General features: G+C 38.9%; 1 protein-coding gene across 1 annotated transcript in view; it reads left to right on the forward strand.

The window, feature by feature from the left end:
• The first annotated feature begins 1,898 nt into the window (after positions 1-1,898).
• The window catches only part of LOC149318048 (maltase-glucoamylase-like), a 184,447-nt gene continuing 163,437 nt past the window's right edge, over positions 1,899-22,908 (forward strand). Inside the window, exons 1-8 of the mRNA XM_089507700.1 lie at positions 1,899-2,016; positions 3,789-3,862; positions 8,359-8,479; positions 9,537-9,646; positions 10,966-11,117; positions 14,900-15,071; positions 19,936-20,035; positions 22,305-22,417. Of these exons, the coding sequence (XP_089363826.1) occupies positions 1,899-2,016; positions 3,789-3,862; positions 8,359-8,479; positions 9,537-9,646; positions 10,966-11,117; positions 14,900-15,071; positions 19,936-20,035; positions 22,305-22,417 (960 nt within the window). The remainder of the gene's footprint in view (positions 2,017-3,788; positions 3,863-8,358; positions 8,480-9,536; positions 9,647-10,965; positions 11,118-14,899; positions 15,072-19,935; positions 20,036-22,304; positions 22,418-22,908) is intronic.

Consider the following 22,908-nt stretch of genomic DNA (forward strand, 5'->3'; position numbering starts at 1 on the left):
GATAATGAATGAATCTAAAACTTGCTTACAGCTCCACAGTAGCAAGAAATACACTGTAAATAAGAGCAGAAAATGCTAAAACAAATTGTGTGTAATTTAACCACCATTATCTGAGGTCGAGTAACATCCTTGTTGCAATGGTGCAACTTGTTGCATTGCTGCAAACTTGGATTTTGAAGATGATTCAGAAATATTGAGTAGTGCAAAATATGACTGCTTTACTAAAAATATAATCACATATATGAAGCATATTGGGGGACTTTTGAGAAGTCTGTGAGATGCATTTTGAGGGGCAGCAAATTGAAAAGTAGTTAGTGTAGCTAGTAGGTATACTACAACAGTGGCAGTGAAACCACATCTGATTTTACCAAGACTTTTGAGTTCAGTGGGCACTCTTTAGTGGCAAATTTCTGATGACTTTATGTCTAGCACCAAAAGGGCTCCCATTCATCCAAGAGAAACTAGGAGAAGAGTAGTGATAAAATCAAGCATGGCTTATTACCCCTGTATTGGTAGATCTACTGTCCTTTCTTGTAAAGGAGATTCTTCTCCTTAGAATGAATCCCAGTGGCCAGTTACACATCATACCAAGAAATGCACTCCTAAAAAGAGGATGCAGCTTGTGTGTGTGTGTGTGTGTGTGTGTGTGTGGCATAACGTATATGCTATAGATGCAAATTTGCAAACAAATTAAAAATAAATACAGTTCATTTCACCTGAGTCGGTTGACTGGTGCTGCTAAGTGTGCAGCTCTGTCTCTTATGGATCTGCATCTGCTCCCCCTTAGTGTTCTTCATTTGTAGATCAGACTTGGACTGGACATTTATTCAAATAGAAAACAGAGGTTCAAAACACACTGTAGAAATAATCCAGTTCAAGACAGCTTAACTACCCTGTCCAAATGCTAGGGAATTCTGGGACCTGTAGTTTTGTGAGACATTTAGCCTTCTTTGTCAGAGAGCTCTGATGCCACAACAAACTACAAATCCCAGACTTCCCTAGCACTGAGCCAGGGCAGTTAAAGCAGACTCGGACATTTCAGCAATTTTAAAAATCAGTTTTAACAGTCCTTGCTGTTATTTTTTTGTCAATACAAACAAGCCAAAAAGAGGCCTTTTTTCACTGTAGTTTAGCAATCAAGTGAAATCTTTTTTTATCTGAATGACAAATGCAAACTCAACCAGTGTATTGATCTAAGTGCTGGAGGTTGGTTTAAAAGAGTTTTATTGCAAGTTACAGTTAAACATTAATGGTGCTGGTGCCATGCCGTTGTTCACACAAGATTGAGCAGTTGGCTGTGGAGCCTAACACTTCAACAGTCAGCATTTGTCATAGATGGGCACCGTTCCTAACTTTACTAAACATTCGGTCTTCCTGGGGTTTCCGCCAAGATGAGCAGCTGCTATATTTATTTCTCACAAATGACAAGCTAAGAGATCAAATTTACAGTGTATTTTAATCCATATTCTTGTTGGTTTCCTTTTACAAATAAATGCAACCAAACAGCACATTATATCTTTTCAAGAACTTAACGGGAATACTGATTAGGTCAATCCAGTTGTTATGTTTTCATGGTTCAAAATTTTTCATTCAAGAGATGTGTCCCTTGATCCATGTGACAAGTTTTCTTTAAAAACAACAACACAACAATCATATTCTGTAGAATTAACAAAATTTGTTTAAATAGCTTCAACTATTTCCATCAAAAGTATGATCCCTATTTCTGTGGTGTGGGCATGAAGAACACAGCTTAGTACATCATTTATTCTAAAAATGGCATGGTTATATTTTAGCTACTTGGATCAGAGGGTACAGACTTGTAAAACATTAAGATTACATTACGCCCGAACATTTGTTTTTAACATCTTCTGTTTGTTTGCTTTACTCTTTCTGTTCAGATGGGAAAGAAGAAATTCAGTGGATTGGAAGTCACTCTGATCACTCTCTTTATTTTGGTGGTGATTGTAGCTTGTACCTTGATTGGACTTCTAGCAACAGGTCATTCTGGTCTTAAAGGTAATCCATTAATTTCAGTGAGCCATATCTAGAAAATGTTTTTAGTGATATCAAAGAAATATCTTCACAGTGTGTGAAAAATTGCTTAGGTTTGTCAAAAGGGCTCCATGTTTTTGTTGTCCATGAGGAAGAAGACAGAGTTATATGGCTATTTATACTTAACACTGTATAATGATAAGATTCTTCTCTGAGTTTAGGCCCGTTCATAACAACTATGTGAAAGACGTTTCTCCCTGACTTGTGACATTTCATAGTGTTTGAAATGTGATGTATGTTATATGAAACTTTATTGGTATTGGATAGTAACATGAACCTGAGTGTGTGTGTGTGTGTGTGTATATAGTGTCGTACTATGTAGTAACTTATTCAAATTTACTTTAGCTAGTCAAATGTTAGCTTTGTTAAATTCCACTAATTTTAATCAGAATGCTGTTCTCATTTTCCTTGTTTTTAACATATGTTTAACTCTTCCACTGCAACCCAGGAGGTTTTAAAAATGGTCTTACCTCAGAAGGATCATACCCTGTATTTGTATTTCATAATTTATCTTAGTTTTCAAACAAGCTATTCAATCTGAGTACAGAAATAGGCTGCTGGTGGTGGTGGCGGGGGGGGGGGGGGAGCAAAGCAAGTGAACTCAATTATTATTACTATTATTATTATTATTATTATTAAAAATACAGCTGCTCTGAATAAAATGTCTTAAATATAAGCAATCTGTCTGAAGTGAGCTGTAAGGGAATCATTGTAAAATAAGTGGGTTTTGATAAAATATTCCTTAAATGAGAGCAGCCTGAATGCTCTGAGGGAGAAAACAGCAAATTTAGTTACTGTGCAATTATTAAAAATAGTTAGTGGATTTATTTGTACAGTAAGTGACACATTTATGCTTTTAGCTATTGGCTTAGTAGTGAGAAAATGAAGATGTTGAAATTTAGGTTACTGTGCTTTACTGAACAAAAACAAAAGAAGACATATAAAGAAAATTGAGGTCCATTAACATTATGGACTTGGAAAATATATGTTCTTACACTAGAGTCACAGACTCCTTAGCTATGTCATAGCATACAAATGTACACATAGGAGAGGGATTGGGAAACCGCTACCCATAGCTTCTACAAATAAACTATGCTTTCCACAGAGAAGTGATGCATACACATAATAAGCGAATGCTCATGGGTTTTCACTGGATCATTTCTGTTGTACACTCTGAGGCCTGTTACAGACTACTAAAATAAAGCGGTTTCGGGTCTCTTTGGAGGTATGCTATTTAAATGATGCATGGGTCCTAAGAGTTCAGAGGTCGTGCGAAAGCCACACTCCATTCCTAAGCACTGGAGTGCAGCTTTGGTGCAGCTTCTGGATTCTTAGGGTGCATGCATCATTTAAACAGCATACCTCCAAAGAGACCCGAAGCAGCTTTATTTTGGCAGTCTGTAACAGGCCAGAGTCTGCATAGAACTTAGAAGCATCTAAAGATATGGTGGCACATCACAACATAATTAATGTTTGTTCTAGCTCATTGCCTGTAATTTATTAAAATGAATGCTTGATGTGAACATTGTATTGCAAAGGCAGCTACAAGAGTTTGATATAATTTTGTTAATAAGTAACACCAAATAAGTAACAACAAATGTTGCAAATTTGTTCTTATTCTACTCTTGTTCTTACTCTACATATAGTTGTTACGATTCCTTGAGGTAATAGTAGCAGTAGGACTAAAATTAGTAATACTTTGGCTCCCAGTGATGTAATTACCTTTTTGCTTACAGACTTTTCACCAACATGTCCAGCTGTACAACTATCTGACCGAATAGACTGCATTCCAGATCAAGTGGCAACAAAGGTAGGAAAAACCACATATGATTAGGGAAACTAATAATTTTTTTATGGATAAGACTGCCTAAGGATATAAAATTTACAGATATGGTGGCATATTAATCCTCCCTGCCATGTCTCCTTTGGAGAGGAAGAGAAGGCTCAACTAGTGATGTCTATGGAACTAGGGGATTTTTTGTGCCAAGCTTTGTTGTTGTTAACTGCCCTCAAGTCGACATCAACTCACTGATGTCCCAAACAATCCTAGTAGTGGTGTTGTGTTTTCTTATGTATTGGGAGTTATAAGGTAATTGTATTGTCTTTATCACCCAACATAATTAAGTACCCTTAATTATGGTGCTTAACAATTACCTTATTTGGAGTAATTTGAAGTAGTGTCAACCTTAGGAAATACACACTAAGTTGGTGGGACACTGCATTGTGTATTCTATTATTCTTCCCCTTCTTCTATTTGGGCTCTCAGAATATCTACATAAAATCATGGAAGAGACCACAAGGGTGATCCAGTCTAGCTGTTTGCCATGCAGGAATACACAGTAAAATCACTCCCGCCAGATGGCCTTTAGCATCTGTCTAAAAACCTCCAAAGAAGGAGACTCCACTAAATTCTGAGACAGTGGTATTCCACTGTTGCCCTTACAGTCAGGATGTTTTTCCTAATGTTTAAGTGGAATCACTTTTCCTGTAGTTTGACTCTATTGTTCCTTGTCCTAGTCTGTGGAGCAGCAGAAAACAACCTTGCTACATCTTTGATATAACATATTTTTAAATATTCAAATATGATTATGTATAGAATGAATTATGGTGTTCTCTCTCTCTCTCTCAGGCCAAGTACATACGGGTGAGAAGCGGCATGCCGGCACTTATTCTAGGGTTCGGGAGAATGCAGTAACCACATGCTCCCAAACCCTAGTCTGTATGTATGCCACCATCATGGCAGCCTCCCGTCCATACGGGGGCCACCATGATGGTGACAATGCCATATAGCGACCAGACATCACTGGCAGGAAGTGGCATCATGATGGGGTTTCTTCCTGTTTGCAGCACCGCAGAAAGGAAGCCGCTCTAGGCAGCTTCTTTTTGGAAGCGTGTCAGTGCTGCAGCGTGCAGCCACTGCAGCACCAACTGGGGGCAAAGATGGGCGGCATGGAGCTGCCCGTCTGTCGAGCCCCTCAGTCTCTCTCTCTCTCTCTCTCTCTCTCTCTCTCTCTCTCTGCCTCCTCTCTTACAAGCATCAGAATCTAAAGCAAAAAAAAAAAATGTGCATATCTATAGTACACACAAACAAACCCCAAACATTTAAAATGTAAGACAAAGTGGAAATTGTGACACCCTTAGAGGCATTTTTCACTATCTCAAGCCAGTACACATTAGTGCAAATTCATATGCCAGGTCCGTGGCCGTTATGAGCTGTAATGGTATCACACACACAAATCACAGCAAGATACATAATCTCTACATTGTTAGCACAGAATGGTGCCGGTAATGTTAAGGGTGCTGATATTGGTGCAGATCACCCTGTGGACCATGACTGTACATATTTAGTAGTAATGTAGGCAGATAAACTCCCAAAACCTTAAGTGGATAGACTTATGTGGTTCACTGTCCTTTACCTAATCTCACACTTGGAACTGCCATTGACCTCTGCTCAAATAAACAAACCAGAAAGCAATTAGTGTTTGCTATCATTTATTTATGTAGGTGAAAATTCTGGAGAGGTTATTATTTAAGCTCCGATAAGAGTTCTTCTCAGCAGCAAATGTCCTCCCTCCAGTCATATTTGCCTTCATGAACTATTTATGCAGTTATAAGTGAAATTAATTGTACTTGAGCCTTGACCTTTCCTCTCGCCTATCATTTTCACTAAAACTGCTATCATCATCATAGTGTGGGTATCATTGATTATTATTAATACTAATGTGCCATTGGGCATTTCTGGTTCCTTCTCTTCACTTTTGATATGACTGAAATGAGTTAATTTGTTTTACAAGGATGTATGCATAGAGAAGTTCCTGTTGTATTACACTTTTACAGGTTGCTTAGAGTTGCAGATGGTGTGTCTTGTCTTTTATGTTGATGAGCAATGTTAAGTACATTTCCCCAGTTATGCAAAGATACTCACCTACAAGCAATCCTGTGTACTGCATACATGGCCACTGACTGTCCTGGCTGTTAATTTCTGGGAGCTGTAGCCCTGCAAAGGAATTTTACTAAGCTCTGATTATATCTGTGGTGTTATCTAGGGAACACAAGCTTCTGAATTTCTCTTCTTTGCAGCTCTGCAGAAGGGGTGTGTATGTATGTCTGAGATTTACCTATGCCACTTCCTGTCACAGTAAACTGTGATTTATTAGGCTGTCCAAATGCAGCCAGTAACACTGAACAAAACTACATTTATATCCAGAAACACATTCTCAAAAACATGCTCTGATATACCTAGAGTAAATAACATCAGATATTTATCCCATTTCATGCCTCATTTCATTATAGAGCTAGCAATAAACAGACTGCCTCACATCTTAATTTTACTATTATATTATGATTTTTAAAAGGATTCTTTTTATAACCATCATCAACAACAACATCATCATCACCAACACCATCTATGGGGACTGTGAGTGGACAATACATTATCATAGGCAAAACACTGTCTCTCAGCCTGATCCATTAATGTCAACATTAGAAAGAATATTTCCATGAAAGCTCAGGCAATAATAAAAACCAGTTAGTCTTAAAGGAGCTACCACATTTATCCACCCTCTTCCAATTTACTGGGCCTCTAAAAAGTTTACCATGTAGAGGTGCAGATAAACTGTGACTGGACAATATACATAATCCACCTACCAGATGCAGTGGCTCATTAAGTGCTCTAATTGTCTAGACAAATATTTAGATTTTACTTCCCATCTAGGTTTCCAAAAAGGATCATCTGTGGCAAATGTAGCAATTGATTGTGGCATGATGGGTCAAATTCTGGACACACTTATAGTACCAACAGAATGTATCTATTTTATTGCAAGTAACTTCAGAAATATTAGGTATTATTTTTATGTAAGTCTATAATCATAATATACAAGATATGCACATAATATTTAGAACAGATCTTCATATAAAAGGACAAAGAAGGTAATCAGTCATGCATTTTCTTTCATCTCGTCATTCCATTTTATACGGTGAGTCATATGTCTGACTCTCTAGAATGACTATAATGAGTTAATTTTATGATGATCACTGCATCCCTAATTATGTATCCCTAAAAATCTAGTCTCAGAAAGGAGGGTGATAAACTTTCCTTATCCTTTTTCTGTTTTTTCTTTGTATGTGTTTTTGTCTGGAAGTTATTTGATAAAAAAATCTCTAAATATAATATTTTTATCTTAATATTAATTACTGGAAACATAAGGAAACATATGGGCTTCTTATAAAAATCTGGTTGCTCTTGGTTACTCCCTCTGTGTGTGTGCATGTGTGTGTATTCAACCAAAGGACTAGATAGATCTTTAGTTTGATCCCAAGGGCTTCCCTTGTTAAAAGAATTTTTAAAATACCTCTAACCCTTTTGTGGAATAGTTTGTCTTTCTGAAAATGAGAATAGGGTGATGGACAACCTTTATAGATAATGGAAATATTCTGAGGCAGTGTTAGGGGACCTGGGAATTATTTGTTCCACCATGTCTAGATGGAGAAGAGCCAAAGACTGTCTGACCCTACTACTGAAGGTGAATGATAAAAATGTGTGCACAAATGAATGTATTATGGTTCTGTGAGATGAATGAGTGGTCTTGGGGTTCTTTCCAAGTTGAACAACTGTTAGCTGATCTTTTTAAAGTTACTCAAAATGATGGTCTTAATTTTTAAGATTACTGGAATTGATAGCATCCAGGAAATTATACTGGAATTAATAATGGGCGGGATTCATTGGTCAGTTGGTTCTTTCTTTACCCACCATTTCCACAACTGGCCTCAGGTGCTGTAAATGATTACAACATTGGATTGATTATTGGGAGATCAAGATTCTATGTCCCCACTGAATCATGCAACTGAATCAGACATCTTATACAAGTCAATCTCTCATTGCATGACATACTTCACAGGATTGCAGTAAAGACAAAATAGGGAGGAGAAGAGCTCATTGAAAGAAATGTGTTTTTGTGTGTTGATAAATAATAAAGAGAAGTCCAACATATGCAAACAGTTAATCCAGAGGAAAATGCCGAATATGTCAAAATATGTAAACTGCAAGCAACAGTGTATCTGGTCCATGAAAATAACCTAGTCCACTAAAGAATAAACCCCAAAGGCCCACCCTTCATCGAGGAAGAGGAATTTATATAGTAATCTCAATGTGTAGCAGAGACTCCTTGCATTGCTGTTAGCAAGCAGCAGAGCGAGTTCCAAGTACATTGGAAAGCACACACTGTTGTCCAGAAATATATTTATATATTATTATTCTTTCTGAAACAAATTATTCTCCTTTCTGCTTCTCTTGTTCATTACATACAGGCTCTATGCACACTCCGTGGCTGCTGCTGGGATCCTCAGAATGAAACATTCATCCCTTGGTGCTACTTTTCTAATAGTCATGGGTATAAAGTTGAAGGAGCCCAAACACAGACAAATACAGGTAAGGGGGCGGGGGGGGGGGGAGAAAGGTTGTGCTCTGAATATAATAAATATCATCTGCAAGTTTTATTTGTGATTTTTCTTTCCACTTTTTTCCCAGAACTAAGTTTTCACCATTGACCAAATTCTTTGTGCATTTTTCCCAATTGTATTTCTGCTATTCACATTTTGATATGAATAGGTTTTGTTTTGTACATACATTCTTCTTCTGTTGAAATGTCCCCAAGCCATCTAAGGATGTGAATTCTTGGGGTAAGGTGGATTTATTCTCACACTGGGTCTTAAGGATATAAGTAAAAGGTAAAGGTAGTCCCTTGACATGAATGTCTAGTCATAACTGACTGTAGGAGGTGGTGCTCATCTCTGTTACTAAGCCAAAGAGCCAGCTTTGTCCGGGGACTGCTCTGGTGGTCAGGTGGCCAGCATGACTGCACCGACCGCTGTTACCTTCCCACTGAAGAGCTACCGGTTTATCTACTTGTGTTTGCATGCTTTCAAATTGCTAGGCTGGCAGAAGGACTAGTGGCAGGAGCTCTCCCATCATGTGGCACTTGGGCCTCAAACTGCCAACCATCCAGTCTTCCAATAGTCAGAACTGGTATCTTAACCACTAAGCCACCACAGGATATAAGGGCAATTATTTTTGTCACACAGTGGGCCCTTCTTTTATGTGGGGGATCCATTCTGGACCCCCCTGTGTAAAAGAAAAAACGTGTAAGCTTGAGCCCCATTAGAAGTAATGGGGCTCGTGCCTGCTGCACTGCACCGCGTGGTGCCATTCGTGCTCTGCGCATGCCCCATTACTTCTTCTGGGAAGCACAAACCTTTTTCTGGCGTGGCTTCCAGCATATGCTGGAAACCACATATGAAGCACCCGCATATGACATGGGAGCACTGTATTTGTCAAATCCAGTGAAATTCTTGTCCATCTCTATCATGTTCCCCTTTTAACTTTTATCTGGGATTATTAGGTTGCATTTGGCTCAAGGTTTGATGCTTACTGAAACCTATGCTACAGTTGTTGTGATGGAAGCATTTTAATCACTTTTCTTGTTAAGGATTTGAAGCCAAACTTAAAAGATTGCCTGCACCATCTGTGTTTGGAGGTGATATTGGAAAAGTTCTCCTCACCGCAGAATATCAGACAGCAAACCGTTTTCGGTTCAAGGTTAGATAATTTCTTAATGTATTAATCTTCAACTAAGTACCTACGATTAGATCTTTTCTGGAGGGGAGTCACTCCATCAGTACAAACAGTGTGTGTGTGTGTGTGTGTGTGTGTGTGTGAGATAAAAACTAAAAAATGGTTCCATAACCCATGCTTGTCTTCTTGTGTGTGCATGCATTTCATTCTGAAAGATGATAGAATACGTTACATACAATGTGTGTATCATCCAAAATTCCTAGGATTATAATATCTTTGTAGGAATCCAAGTTAATATGCTACTTATTGAATAGGTAACTAGAAAAGGAAAAGTATAATCAGCATGGCGGCCTGGTGTGGTGTAGTGGTTTGAGCACTGGACTACAACCCTGATGATGAGGGTTCAATTTCCAACTTGGCCAAGGAAACCCACTGCATAACCTTGTACACTCTCAACCCTGGCAAACCCATGATAGGTTCGCCTTAGGGCTGTAATAAGTCATAATGATTTGAATACACACACACAAAATAAATAATTGGAATGCAAAGTTGTAATTTAGAAATACTCTGGGCTGAGTATATTAAATTAATTAAATGTTGATATTATCAAGGAATAGACAGCCATGATTTGGGCCTCTAGTCAGAGGGGACAGTAATCTAAAATAAAGCACCTAAAATAAAACTCCTTTTGACTGTGAACTTCCTGTTTTTGAAGACATTGAGCACCTCCAGTATTAGCTCCAATTTGAACAGGAGCTCTCTGGTCCTTGACCACTAGTAGAGTTTCTGTTCAGTTTGAAACAGCTGTAGGAAAAGTGATGGTAAAAGTAAGTGTAGATTTGCCTCACCCATGCTAAAAATGAATGGAAAACAACTGAGTAATATGAAAAGCAACTTGACAATTTACCAATATTTTTTCTGCAGTGTTAATGGCAACAAACCAGTCTTTTAGATTCTATAAAAGCTACACGATGAACTGAAATATTTTTCCAGTTATATGACATAGAAATTAAAGCATTCCTTATAAAGTCCTCTCAGTAAAAACAGCTTAATCAGGGGGGATCTTTCAAGTTTACATATGATGTACTTGATACAAAATATGATTTTAGTGAATGAGTCAGGAAAATGCTTAGTAAATCAGTTTGTGGATTCATGAACTATAGCAGGGGAGAGTTGGAAAATAAATATAAGACTTAAATATACACAATGTAGTATGTTCATTAAAAATGTAGCACAATCAGAACTGATTCAGAATGCATCATGATGAGGGGAAAATGGAATATACCAAGCAGAAGTTAATCCTGGGATCCCTATTAACTTTGCTTTTTTCCCATTTTTTATAGATTACAGATCCTGCTGAGAACAGATATGAAGTGCCACACGAGAATGTTAAACCCTTTCAGGGACCCAAAGTAGACAATCCAAACTACAGTATTGAAATCACAGACAGTCCTTTTAGCATCAGAGTGATCAGGAAGAGCAATAACAAAGTTCTGTAAGTTAACTATTTTATTTTAATATAAGTAACGCTAAAGCTAGCCATTTCTGAGTTGTTCAAGAACTTTCTCACTCTACAGTTAATACCATAATGTTAAACATTTGTCCTCATCATCATTATTTGCAATCAAATGGCAACCCTATGAATGAGAAACCTTCAAGAGCTCTTTAACAGCCCTGCTCAGTTTTTGCAAACTCACAGCCATGGCTTCCTTGATTGAATCAGCCTGTCTGTGATAAGTTCTTTCTTTTTTCCTGCTTCCTTCCAGTTTACCAAGCATTATAATATTTTCTAATGTATCATGTTATGACATGATGCATGCAAATTACAATAGCCTATTTTTGTTTGTTTGTTAGTTAGTTTCAATTGAGTCTGTCCCAGGTGAACCTTAAAAAAGCAAATTTCCTGTCTACTTTCTCCATCATGATGCTGTTTCTGACCTTTTTGAAGGTGTCCAGATGATGTATGCCGCAAAACCAGGTGGAAATCAACATGAAGCCTCACTCCAGGGCTAAAAACTGGATCAAAAAGAAGCTACACCTCAATGCTGAAAATGCACATCATTGCACATGCATATAAACAGCATGGCATGAATACGGGAACAGGGTGGGGGGGACAAAAACACAAAAGTACAAGAAAACCTGGCAGGTCACCAATAATGAAATTGATGCAATTACAATATACACAAACCAAACAGTCCAACAGGGGGCCACAAGGAGAAAGGGAAAGGGGGCATGTATGGGAAGTCTCCATGCATATGCCTTGCCAGCATGTCACTAGGTGCACTGATGCACTATAGAGGTAGTGTATCACACATGCAAATGTGTGGTTGGTCACATGGAGGGTGTAGTGCAATGGCAGTTAGGCAGGAAGAGGCAGGCAATTGACAGTTGCAAGTGGTGTGTTCATGCAGTGGTGCACATGCATGGTGGGGAAGTGGAAAACAATAACTGAGTGGCACAGCTTGATGCCACATGGTGCAGATTGCCCATGTGTTCAGCTTGCCTTGGGAGCAGTCCATGTGCACAGTGGGGTTTTGAATCGATCTGAGAAAAAGAGGTATCAGCCTGCTTTTTCCTATCCATCTGCTAAACTCCCCCCCCCCCCATTTACATCCTTCTTAACATGTGTGCATTTCCTTAGCCCTGTCCACACTTGAATGCCTCATACACACATCACACAGCCACCATCTTCCATAGTTTCCTCTTTACCCAGCCAGCGTTTAGGGTTAGCACAGTCATCTATGCCTTCTGGAATTTTGTAAACTCTTTAACATCATTTTTCTTTGCTTTGTCCTTTACGTCCTTTGTTACATGCTCTAAGCTTTTACCTTCACTTACCCACAGATATCAAAATCCATAATTTTGCCCCCAAAATCTACTCCTAACTTATACTTGGGGCTGGCGTATAGTTGGGTATATATGGCAGATTTGTATAGATTGTATAATATCATTTAAAAATCAGAAAGACAATCACTACAGGTGCAATTTTATCATCTCCTTATTTACAAGAAGAAATAAATATAGTGCTGGAAATATTTCTTCTATAAAAATGCAGTTTTCAGCAGTTTTTATATGATTTTAAGGGAACTGAAGATGGTTTCAAATTCTGATCACTGCTCATAGCAAAGATAGTCATCTTGTTTCTGCTTTGGTAAATATGATTGATTTGATAGGTTTTGTATTATTTGGTTGGATAGACTTTGTATTATTTATTGTCTTGTATTAACTTTGGTTAGACGGGTGTTGTATTATTTCAAAACTGCTAGACCTGTTTGGTAAGAATAACAGTGAAGGAAAGTGGGAAATATATATAAAAACAGTCTGGACTGTGGTACATCACTGAAGTCATTTTGGGGTCTTCTACAGAAAATTGCTTGTCTCCATTTCCACCTTTGTTAAAGCGATCGAACTCCTAAAAAAAGCTATGAGTTAATCCATCTGTTACAAATAGAATAGATCCATTTAAAAAATAGAATGTATAATTCGACAACTGTGTAAATCCCATTAATCCAATGGGTTTAGTTTACTTGACATTGGCGGGATACAAACCACCATATAGTACGTATTCTATACGTACTAGGGTTAGGAAGGGGCGGTGCTTCCGCACCCCCCTAACCCTAGTACGTATAGAATACGTACAAGATGGCGGCGCCCTTTCCACATGGGCGCCGCCATCTTTAGGTACTGGACGCATAGCGTCCAGACGTGTCGCGGCGCTAATGACATCATGAATGTGCCCTTGGCGCTTCGCGACGTCATCAGTGCGCCGCGGAAAGAAGCTCCGAAATGGAGCTTCTTTTTTGCTCCGTGCGGGAGCCGCGCGGTTTGGCTGCTGCAGCTCCCGCGCGGAGCAAATGGCGCCGGCGGTCTGTATCCCTCCATTGCCATTCTGATTTAGGCTTTTATCTCAAATATAGTCTACAGTCATGTCCTTTACATTAAGAGCACACAATCTGAGACAACTGTAATTTTAGCCATTATATAATATGATATATTTAGTAGCAGCATATTCTCCTTTTTTGGACAGTTATATTACATTCCAATGTAATATAATTTCTCAGGATTTGCTCTGCACATACATTCAGCCTATGCTATTCCATCTCCTATTAATATTTTTGATGTGGGTATAGTCATATAGTTGTGTGGATCTTTTTTTAAAGGTGCTTAAATGGCACATGTCTAAATGATATTTTTTCACACCTTTGCCTGGTGTGAAGCAAGTGGAACTTTGAAAGCTTGTGACAAATATTTTATGCATTTTGATTGGTCCAATAAAGGTATTCACTGTTTTCTGGATTTTGGATGTTATTGTACTTTGCTATATGGCCAACACGGCTACCCCTGGAAATGATGAATATAACAATTCACAAATTATCAAATACTGGCTCAAGCAGATAAGGATCAAAGGGACTGAGGCAAGTGTTGAGAAGTTAAAGTGAGGTGGAAACCTAGGATTCTAAACCTTCTGTGAAGGATTAGAGAAGACAAAACCAGATACAAGATCAAAGGCTGGTGGAAACAGAAATCACAACCTATAACAGCAGCCAAAAGAATGAAGCTGGTTAGGCAGAAGCCTAATTCTCAAGACAAGTTGCTTATGCTGATAAACCCACTTGGCTGTAATGGCTTTATCAAGCCAGGTATGCACCTAAAATTAACCTAGCGCAAATGGACAATATTCATGAGAGCAACTCAGCTGTCTCTCTTTAGACTGGAACTACAGCCTAGATCAGAAGGGATGGGTGAACTACAGTATAGAGACTAATTTTAACCCTTGTCAATCCATGATGAGATATATTTTCCCACTTGTAACTGAACATTCATTGAAAATAGCACATGCAGGTTACTAGAAGTCCATTTTTGGTGATTTCTCCAGTTTCTGGCATCCCCTTCCTCCCTGGTTTCAGAGAGATACTCAAGAATCAGCAATTAATCCTTTGAAATTTTTTCTTTCCAATTTTCAGATGGTGGTGAGGGTGGTTCAGGGACTTTGGTACATCTGGGGGACTGGGGGACTAAAAATAAAGGTGGCTCAGCCTGGAGGATAGCGTTTGCTTTGAATCCTAAATTGCTTTACCTCCTAAAGATTCAGAGTACAGGTAAGTAATTCAAGGTTAAGTGCCAGAAGTGATCCTTTTAAGACACAATCCTCATGCCAGTTTACACCAACATTGTTCTTTCCCATCCATCTGAGATTAATAGCTTTCAGGAGTATTAATTCCCTATTCATAGATTTCTGTGCAGGGGAATAATAGTATCTTGTCACTGTTCCAACAGTTTTGACACCAGTATTGGACCACTTGTGTTTGCCGACCAGTTCTTGCAACTCTCCATCAGATTGCCAAGCCAGAATGTTTATGGTATTGGAGAACACGTCCATAAACAGTACCGACATGATTTTAACTGGAAAACATGGTCAATATTTACTCGGGATGCTGCACCTCTTGGGGTAGGTAACAACATTGTATTATCATGCTATTAGCATGAAGCCATTTTCCTGCAGTGTGAAAGAAAAAGTAGAAATGCAACCTCATCAAATAAATGTGAAATATGGTACCATTATTTCCTATAATAAGAAGAAAATGATTATTGTTAAAAGAAATTATTAACAATGCTGACACTGGCTTCTCCCCAAATAGCTTATCCATTTGATGAGAAGGACTAATTTTCAGTATTATCACTGAAAGCAAAAGAAGGAATTGTGTTTGAATGGGGGTGAATTGTAAATGAGGGTGAATTGTGTGCTTGAAATCATATGCTTCTATATTACTAAGAAACTGACACTCTCTACCTAGACATGTTTTTGTTTATTTGGCATTTAAATGGCCTCTCCAAAAATTGCCCCCAAGATTAAATTATCAAAATCTGATTTGCTATCAGTTTTTCAAAGAAATTCTTTGCCCTCAGAAATACTAAAGTGTATGTTGGGCTTACGGCATCAAACTCAAATGTTAGGGACTAAAGTTCTAAATGGTCTTCTTAAAGAAACTGGTCAAGTCCCTGATAATTAAATTAGTACCATATGGAAGAATTGTTGTTGTTTTTAATCTCTGTATTGATTTCAATGTTCTTTGAATGTTTCATTGAGGCTATTGTTCTTTATTTATTCATTGCCTTGGAAGTCCTTGGAAACTGGGAGGTGATTTGAGCACCCATGGATGGCAAGCTCCATTGGGCCTAATAGTGATGCAGGCATGAGGCCATGACTGTGCGTGCATGTCCTGCAACTAAAAACCACAGGACTTGAAGTCCTGCAGTTTTTGGCATCCATGGGTGTGTATTCCTGCAAATACTAAGGGTTGACTGTAGAAATATTTTAAATAAAATAAATAAATAAATAATTTTAAAAAGAAGTCAGGCTTGTTAAATATATGCTGTCAAGTCTAACAAATCAGAATTCAAGTATAGCTCTTTTATTAAAAAAATCATTTGTGGTTGTGGGTAATCATATTTCTTTGCTTACTGTCACTGTAAGAAATGTTTTTGAGGCATGCAAGCTCTTATACAAAGCTGAAAATGAGAGACAAAATCAAAGCAGCTATGGCTTAAACTTAGTCTGTGAACATTCTTCTTGTGGTAAAGTGACCATGGCATGAGCTTCTAGAGAAGTTATTATTGTATTTGTTTGTTTTTTAATCTGTGTTTTCATATATGAGATTTACCATACCATAGGAGAAATGATGAAAAACCTTGGGTGGTATCCACTGTTGTCCTACCATTCACTGAATGTCCCCCCTAACTAGGATCTTGTCTGCCCTTGCTATGATACTATGGTGGCCACCTGGAGTATCCTGGCACCATAGCTGTCCCTATCTTCCCGCTTTACCTGGCCCTCCATTCCTGTGCTGAGGCTGGATGTTCCGCTGAGCTGCATGGTGCATCCACTGCCACTTTGGGAAACTCACTTCTGAGGTCAGAATGAGGGACCCAGCAATGGTCACATGGCTGAATATCTCATTCTGACCTCAGAATGAGCAACCCATGGTAGCAGTGGATGTGCCGAGCAGCTCAGTAGGACACCCATACATACAGCTGTGACAGCTAGTAGGAACAAAGGACTGCAGATCTGGTAGTTTTTTAAAAATACAGTTCAAGGCTGTTTACTCAGTTTTGTTGTGATATGTGCTGGATGTTGTCCACACTACAAGCACCAATACCAGAGTGAGGGATATGTGTCTGAAGAGGATGATGCCAGAATGGGGGTGGGGGGAATGGGCCTTTTGGCACTTGCAACCAAGGCCTCCAAAAAGTTCCCATGGAAGGAAGAGTAGAAAACGCTGGCATTTCTTCAGAGACAATAGAAGAGGTGTCCAGAGCTTCTGTGGACTTCATTAAACTGGATCATTTTGAGTTTGTACATACCAATGAAGTGGACAAGCTTCTTGGAAGTGTTAGGAAGACGACGTGCTCTCTCGACCCCTGTCCTTCTTGGCTGACCGCCCAGGGTGGTGATGCAGTAACATCTTTATTGTGTCATATAATTAATGCATCATTCAGGGAGGGAAAATTTCCATCTAGTTTGAAATTACCAACAGTCAGGCCGTTGCTCAAAAAACCCTCCCTGGACCCCTTGTTAAGAAACAACTGTAGGCAGGTCTCACTATTGCCATTTTTAGGTAAGGTGATCGAGAGAGCAGTTGCCTTCCAACTCCAAGCTGTCTTGGATGAAACCGATTATCTGGACCCATTTCAAACTGGCTTCAGAGCGGGTTATGGAGTTGAGACTGCCATGGTCGCCTTAGTCGATGATCTCCATCTGGGCATCGACAGGGGAAGTGTGACCTTGTTGGTGCTATTGGACATCTCAGCAGCTTTTGATACCATTGACCACAGTATCCTTCTGGAAAGCCTGAGGGAGTTGGGCATCGGGCGCACTGCACTCCAGTGGTTCTATTCCTACCTCTCGGGCAGATTCCAGATGGTGCAGCTGGGGGACACTTGCTCCTCTAAGAGGGAACTGACATCTGGTGTCCCTCAGGGAGCTATTTTGTCCCCCACTTTGTTTAACATTTACATGAAACTGCTGGGAGAGATCATCCGGAGACATGGGGTGCGGTGTTATCAATATGCCGATGACACCCAAATATGTTTCTCTGTGTCCCCGACTGATGCAGTGACTAAGGATGGCATCTCTCCTCTGAATGCCTGCCTGGAGTCGGTAATCGGCTGGATGAGGGAAAACAAACTCAATTTGAATCCAGAGAAAATGGAAGTAATATGGCTTCCCCAGGCCCGGGGAGGGAAATTTGTCCACCAGTCCTGAATGGGGTCACACTTCCCCTGAAGGACGAAGTTCTCAGTTTAGGAGTACTTCTGGACTCGTCCCTGCAACTGACATCTCAAGTAGATGCGACGGTCAGAAGTGCTTGCTATCAACTTCGGTTGATACGCCAACTGCGACCCTACCTGGGCCAAAGGGTCCTTGAAACGGTGGTACATGCTCTGCTAACCTCTCGCTTGGATTTCTGTAATGCGCTATACATGGGGCAACCCTTGTACCAAGCCCGGAAGCTTCAGTTAGTACAAACTATGGCAGCCAGATTGGTCACCGGTGCGTCCAGGTTTGACCATATAACACCTATTCTGAAAGATCTGCACTGGCTGCCTATTCGCTTCCAAGCACAATACAAGGTGTTGGTTTTTACCTATAAAGCCCTACGTGGCTTGGGCCCAAGTTACTTGAGGGACCGCATCTACCTCTGAGGGAGAGAGTAGGCTGGCCCAGTTCCATCAGGGGCTAGCCTGAAGAAGAAGAGCCCTCCCTCCGGTCCATCTGCCTTGGTCCAGGCCTCAGAGGGAGAGAAGAATGCTGGACCTGATTCCCTCCCTCCCTCACCATTCCCTTCTCCTTTTGTGTCGTGTCTTTTAGATTGTAAGCCTGTGGGCAGGGAACTGTCTGTTATCCCCTCTATTGTAAACCGTTCGGATTCCCAGTGATTGGGCGGTATATAAATAAAACCTATTATTATTATTATTATTATTATTATTACCCATATAATCCGCATCACACACTCAGAACAACCGGGAAGAACTTGCTGGAAATTCCACCTTCTAAATATGTTATTACTTCCCAGATGGCCTTCTCAGTAGCGGCCCCACAAATCTGGAATTGTCTTCCCGACGAGCTCCATCTTATCACCCCCCTGGAAACATTTAAAAAGAGGCTTAAAACCTTCCTCTTCTGTCAAGCCTTCCCCCCTGGAAAATGAAGTCGTGTACTCTGATCCCATTGACTCTCTACCTCACCCTATTGATTGATTGAATTATTGTTTTTAGATTTGTATATTGTATTTAGTGTTCTTGGTTTTATCTATTTTATGATGTGTTTTGTAATTAGTATTAAACGCTATGTAAACCGCTTTGATCTTTTGGAAAAGTGGTATATACATAAAATTTATTATTATTATTATTATTATTATTATTATTATTATTATTATAATCCTCCTTTTCTTCTGCCCCTCCAAAAATCTGCATCAGAGTATGAGGAAACCTATTTTAACAGTATGTAAGATGGCAGGGAAGCGATCCATGAAAATGTATGAAAATCCTTAGTCCATCCACAAAAACATCTGTTTTGGGCCAAGGGGGATTCTGTGAATGGAAAGACACAATTAGATAAAATCCCAAATGTTATCTTAGAAGTGGGTTAATTTCAAAGGGGCAAGGATGCTCAAAAGAATGGTTGCTTAAACTCTGAACTGATTTTTTGAATATCACAAATAAACATGGGAGTCAAAAGTTAGTTTTTCAAAGTGACAACTTGTACTCACTCTGATCTAATCAACAGCCTGTTACCCAGGAAATAAACCAATGAAAAAAATTCTGTCTTTTCATTTGCATGATTAGTTACCTTGTCTAATGAATGTCTACATTCTGGATATTAAAAGCTTTTGTGTTTTGTTGTTGTTGTTGTTTATATGACGCCTCTTTGTCAATTGTTGTCAAATGAACGGTTATTATTTTACTAATTACCTTCATTTCCATTAACAGTTAGAGGTGAACTTAGCAGACCTAATAAAACTAAATTACTTAAGTTTATGATCATTTTTCAAATTCAAAGACATCTGTGTCAATTTAAGAGTATAGCTCCAATTCACAAAGTAGATTAAAAGCTAATATTATACTGGTTTATCAGACTATTGCTATTTGTTAGTGTTAGGGATGAAGACCAAGGTGCAACATACTTACTTTAATTTATTGTGCTTTACTTCTGTGATGACTGACATAAATTACAAATGACAAAAAGATGTTCTAAAGATTTCTGTCTTGCATACAAGCTTTGCACATGTTAATTTGCTATTTATTTATTTTAGGATGCACATAACCTGTATGGTGCTCAGACTTTCTTCTTGTGTCTGGAAGATGCCACTGGACACTCCTTTGGTGTATTCTTGATGAACAGCAATGCCATGGGTAAGAAAGCTACTTTTGAATATGATGATGGGTCAGGTAGCTTTCTTCTTCCTCCTCCCATTTAGTTATATCCTACCTTTTCTCTGGGATTTGGATCCTAGGCAAAAATTAAAATAGATTTAGACAGGAGTTTATTGTTGTTGGCTGCTGTCAAGTCAACCTCAATCTATAGTGACCCAATGAATGAGAGACCTCTTTCAAATAGAAATACATATCAGTAAAACATACACAATATGTTAAAACGTAATCAAAGAAACCTATAGCATTGACAATAATTTAAATATATATTTTAAAAAGGTAATAAAATATCGTAGAATACATGATTAAATATTCTTTCCTTATGAACAATCAGTTCAAAAGCATGGGGAAATAAAAGAGGTAGTCTAACCTTTCTAGGAAGGGATTTCCAGAACTGGTGGCAGCCACTGGGAAGGCCTTAACAAAGTTGTAATCTCTGACAAAATCTCATAACTTTTCACAATTTGTTTTTGCATGCATGCATACAATGTATCTGCAACTCAGTTGCTATGGCATAGCAACATGCATCTAGCACTTGGTAGATTTTTTAACAATATTATATATTAAATGAATAATTTTCTCATGAGGATTTTTTCCCCCTAGGTAGTAATTGTGAGTTTTATATAGAACATGGCTGTATATCAATACAATCCTATACATATCCACTAAGCCCATTAAGTTTTATGGCTTTATAAGAAGTAGTTACAGGTTGAGTCTCCCTTATACAGAAAATCTACACATTCAGACAGGTATCTGCACAAGAACTCCAACCATCACTCAAGACAAAAAAGAAGCACAATAAAAACACAGGTAGACAAGGCAAAATGCATCTGTGAACCCCACTTCTTGGAAGATGAATTGAAGCACCTAGACCGGCCTCTACAGGTGAATGGTTATTCCAGCTAAGACATCAGAAGGGCTGCCAGACCCAGAAAAACCCAGAGGAATCAAGACAAGGAACCACTCAAAGTGAAAGTGTTTTTACCATACATCAAAGGAGTCACAGACAGAATAGGGAAAGTGGTGAGGAAACACAACCTTCAAATAGTTTAAAAATCGACCAAGAAAATCCAGCAAATGCTACACTCAGTGAAGGACAGGTGAGACCCTCTCACAGCCGCAGGAGTTTACCACATACCATGCAGCTGCGGACAAGTCTACATAGGGACCACCAAATGCACTGTCCAAACACGAATCAAGGAACACAAGAGACACTGCAGACTAGGTCAGCCAGAAAAATCAGCAGTAGCAGAACACATTACAAATCATCCTGGGCACAAAATGCTGTTTAAAAACACTGAAATTCTGGACCATGCCAACAACTATCAGGTCAGAATGCACAGGGAAGCCATTGAAATCCACAAACACTTGGACAACATCAACAGGAAAGAAGAAAACCTTTAAGTAAACAAAGTTTGGCTACCAGTCCTGCAAAACAGCAAAATCAGTATTCAGCAAATACAAATGAGAAATCACCCAGGGTCATGAGCCTTCCCAGCAGACAATGATCACCAGTTAGCAGACACTAATCCTGTTTTGCATAGCTTCCCATCCTGAGGCCCTGCCAGCAACAAGAGAACAATACACAGATTAACATGGGAATCACTCCTCCTTACACAGGGTTACACTCTGCGCGCGTGCGCGCGCACACACACACACACACACACACACTCTTTTCCAGGTCAGCATTCTCTGAAGACGCCAGCCACAGATGATGGCAAAATGTCAGGAATAAACTCTTCTAGAACATGGCCACATAGCCTGAAAAACCAACAAAAAACTATAGATGGATAGACTCAAATAAGGAAGTCAAAAGTATGAATTTGCAAGATCTAAGCAAAGCAGTGGAGGACAGATGGTCTTGGAGATGTCTCATCTACAGGGCCGCCATAAATCAGAGTTGATTCGAGGGCAATTAACAAAAACAACCAAAAATGAATATACTGTTTTTAAATTAAAAATAAATTTCTTTGGGAATCAACAGACTCACACTGTGTAATGAAAATAAAATATGTGCAAGGTTATACACATAAATCACTTCATACTAGTTGTGAACTCCCAGATTACAGGGCTCAAGCTGATAGCAACATCTTTGGATATTATAATTCCACAACATTCCAGAAACAAAAGATCTCATAGGAGTTATTTTTTGTTTGTTGTTTTGTTTTCCTCCACCATCTGAGTTGACACTGGTGAGCTATGTTCAATATGTCATTTTGGTTAGCTAACTTTAAGATTTGTCTTCCTGTAGATTTTGCTCTCCAACCTGCTCCAGCTGTTACATACAGGACAATTGGTGGAATCCTAGATTTCTACATATTCTTGGGAAACACTCCAGAGCAAGTTGTCCAAGAATATCTAGCGGTATGTTTTTGCTCCTGGTATCTTGTGGATGTAAATAACTCATACGGCTGTTAACAATTAGTACTTCTGTGTAAATATCTTGTAGTAACAATGTTCCTTTAGTCAAACAACAAGTTAATCATTATTTTGATACACATCTTTTATTCCACTTTGCGGAGTGCTTTCATGTGCAGTAAATTCCTTTGACTCTTTCCTTGAAGATTAAAGGAAGCAATGAAGTAAAGATGTGGAGATGTAGTAAATGATTTACTCATTGACTTCTCCTATGCACTTTGCATGTTATACATTGCTTAGTTATTCACCTTTTACTTAGTTTATAATTGAAAATGAAATATTGCTATTTAAGAGTTGCATTAGTCCAAATTAGTGAAAAACATAGAAATAGGCTGTCCCACCCCAAATCCAGTTTTGTTTTCTCTCGCTCTTTGAATTAATTCTAAAGTATATATACACAACTATCCCTCTTATTATGAAAGTATACAAAATGTCTA

Source organism: Sceloporus occidentalis, unplaced genomic scaffold (genome assembly GCF_023333645.1).
Source record: "Sceloporus occidentalis isolate IW3139 unplaced genomic scaffold, rSceOcc1.0.p SCAF_2, whole genome shotgun sequence".
Taxonomy (NCBI): Eukaryota; Metazoa; Chordata; class Lepidosauria; order Squamata; family Phrynosomatidae; genus Sceloporus; species Sceloporus occidentalis.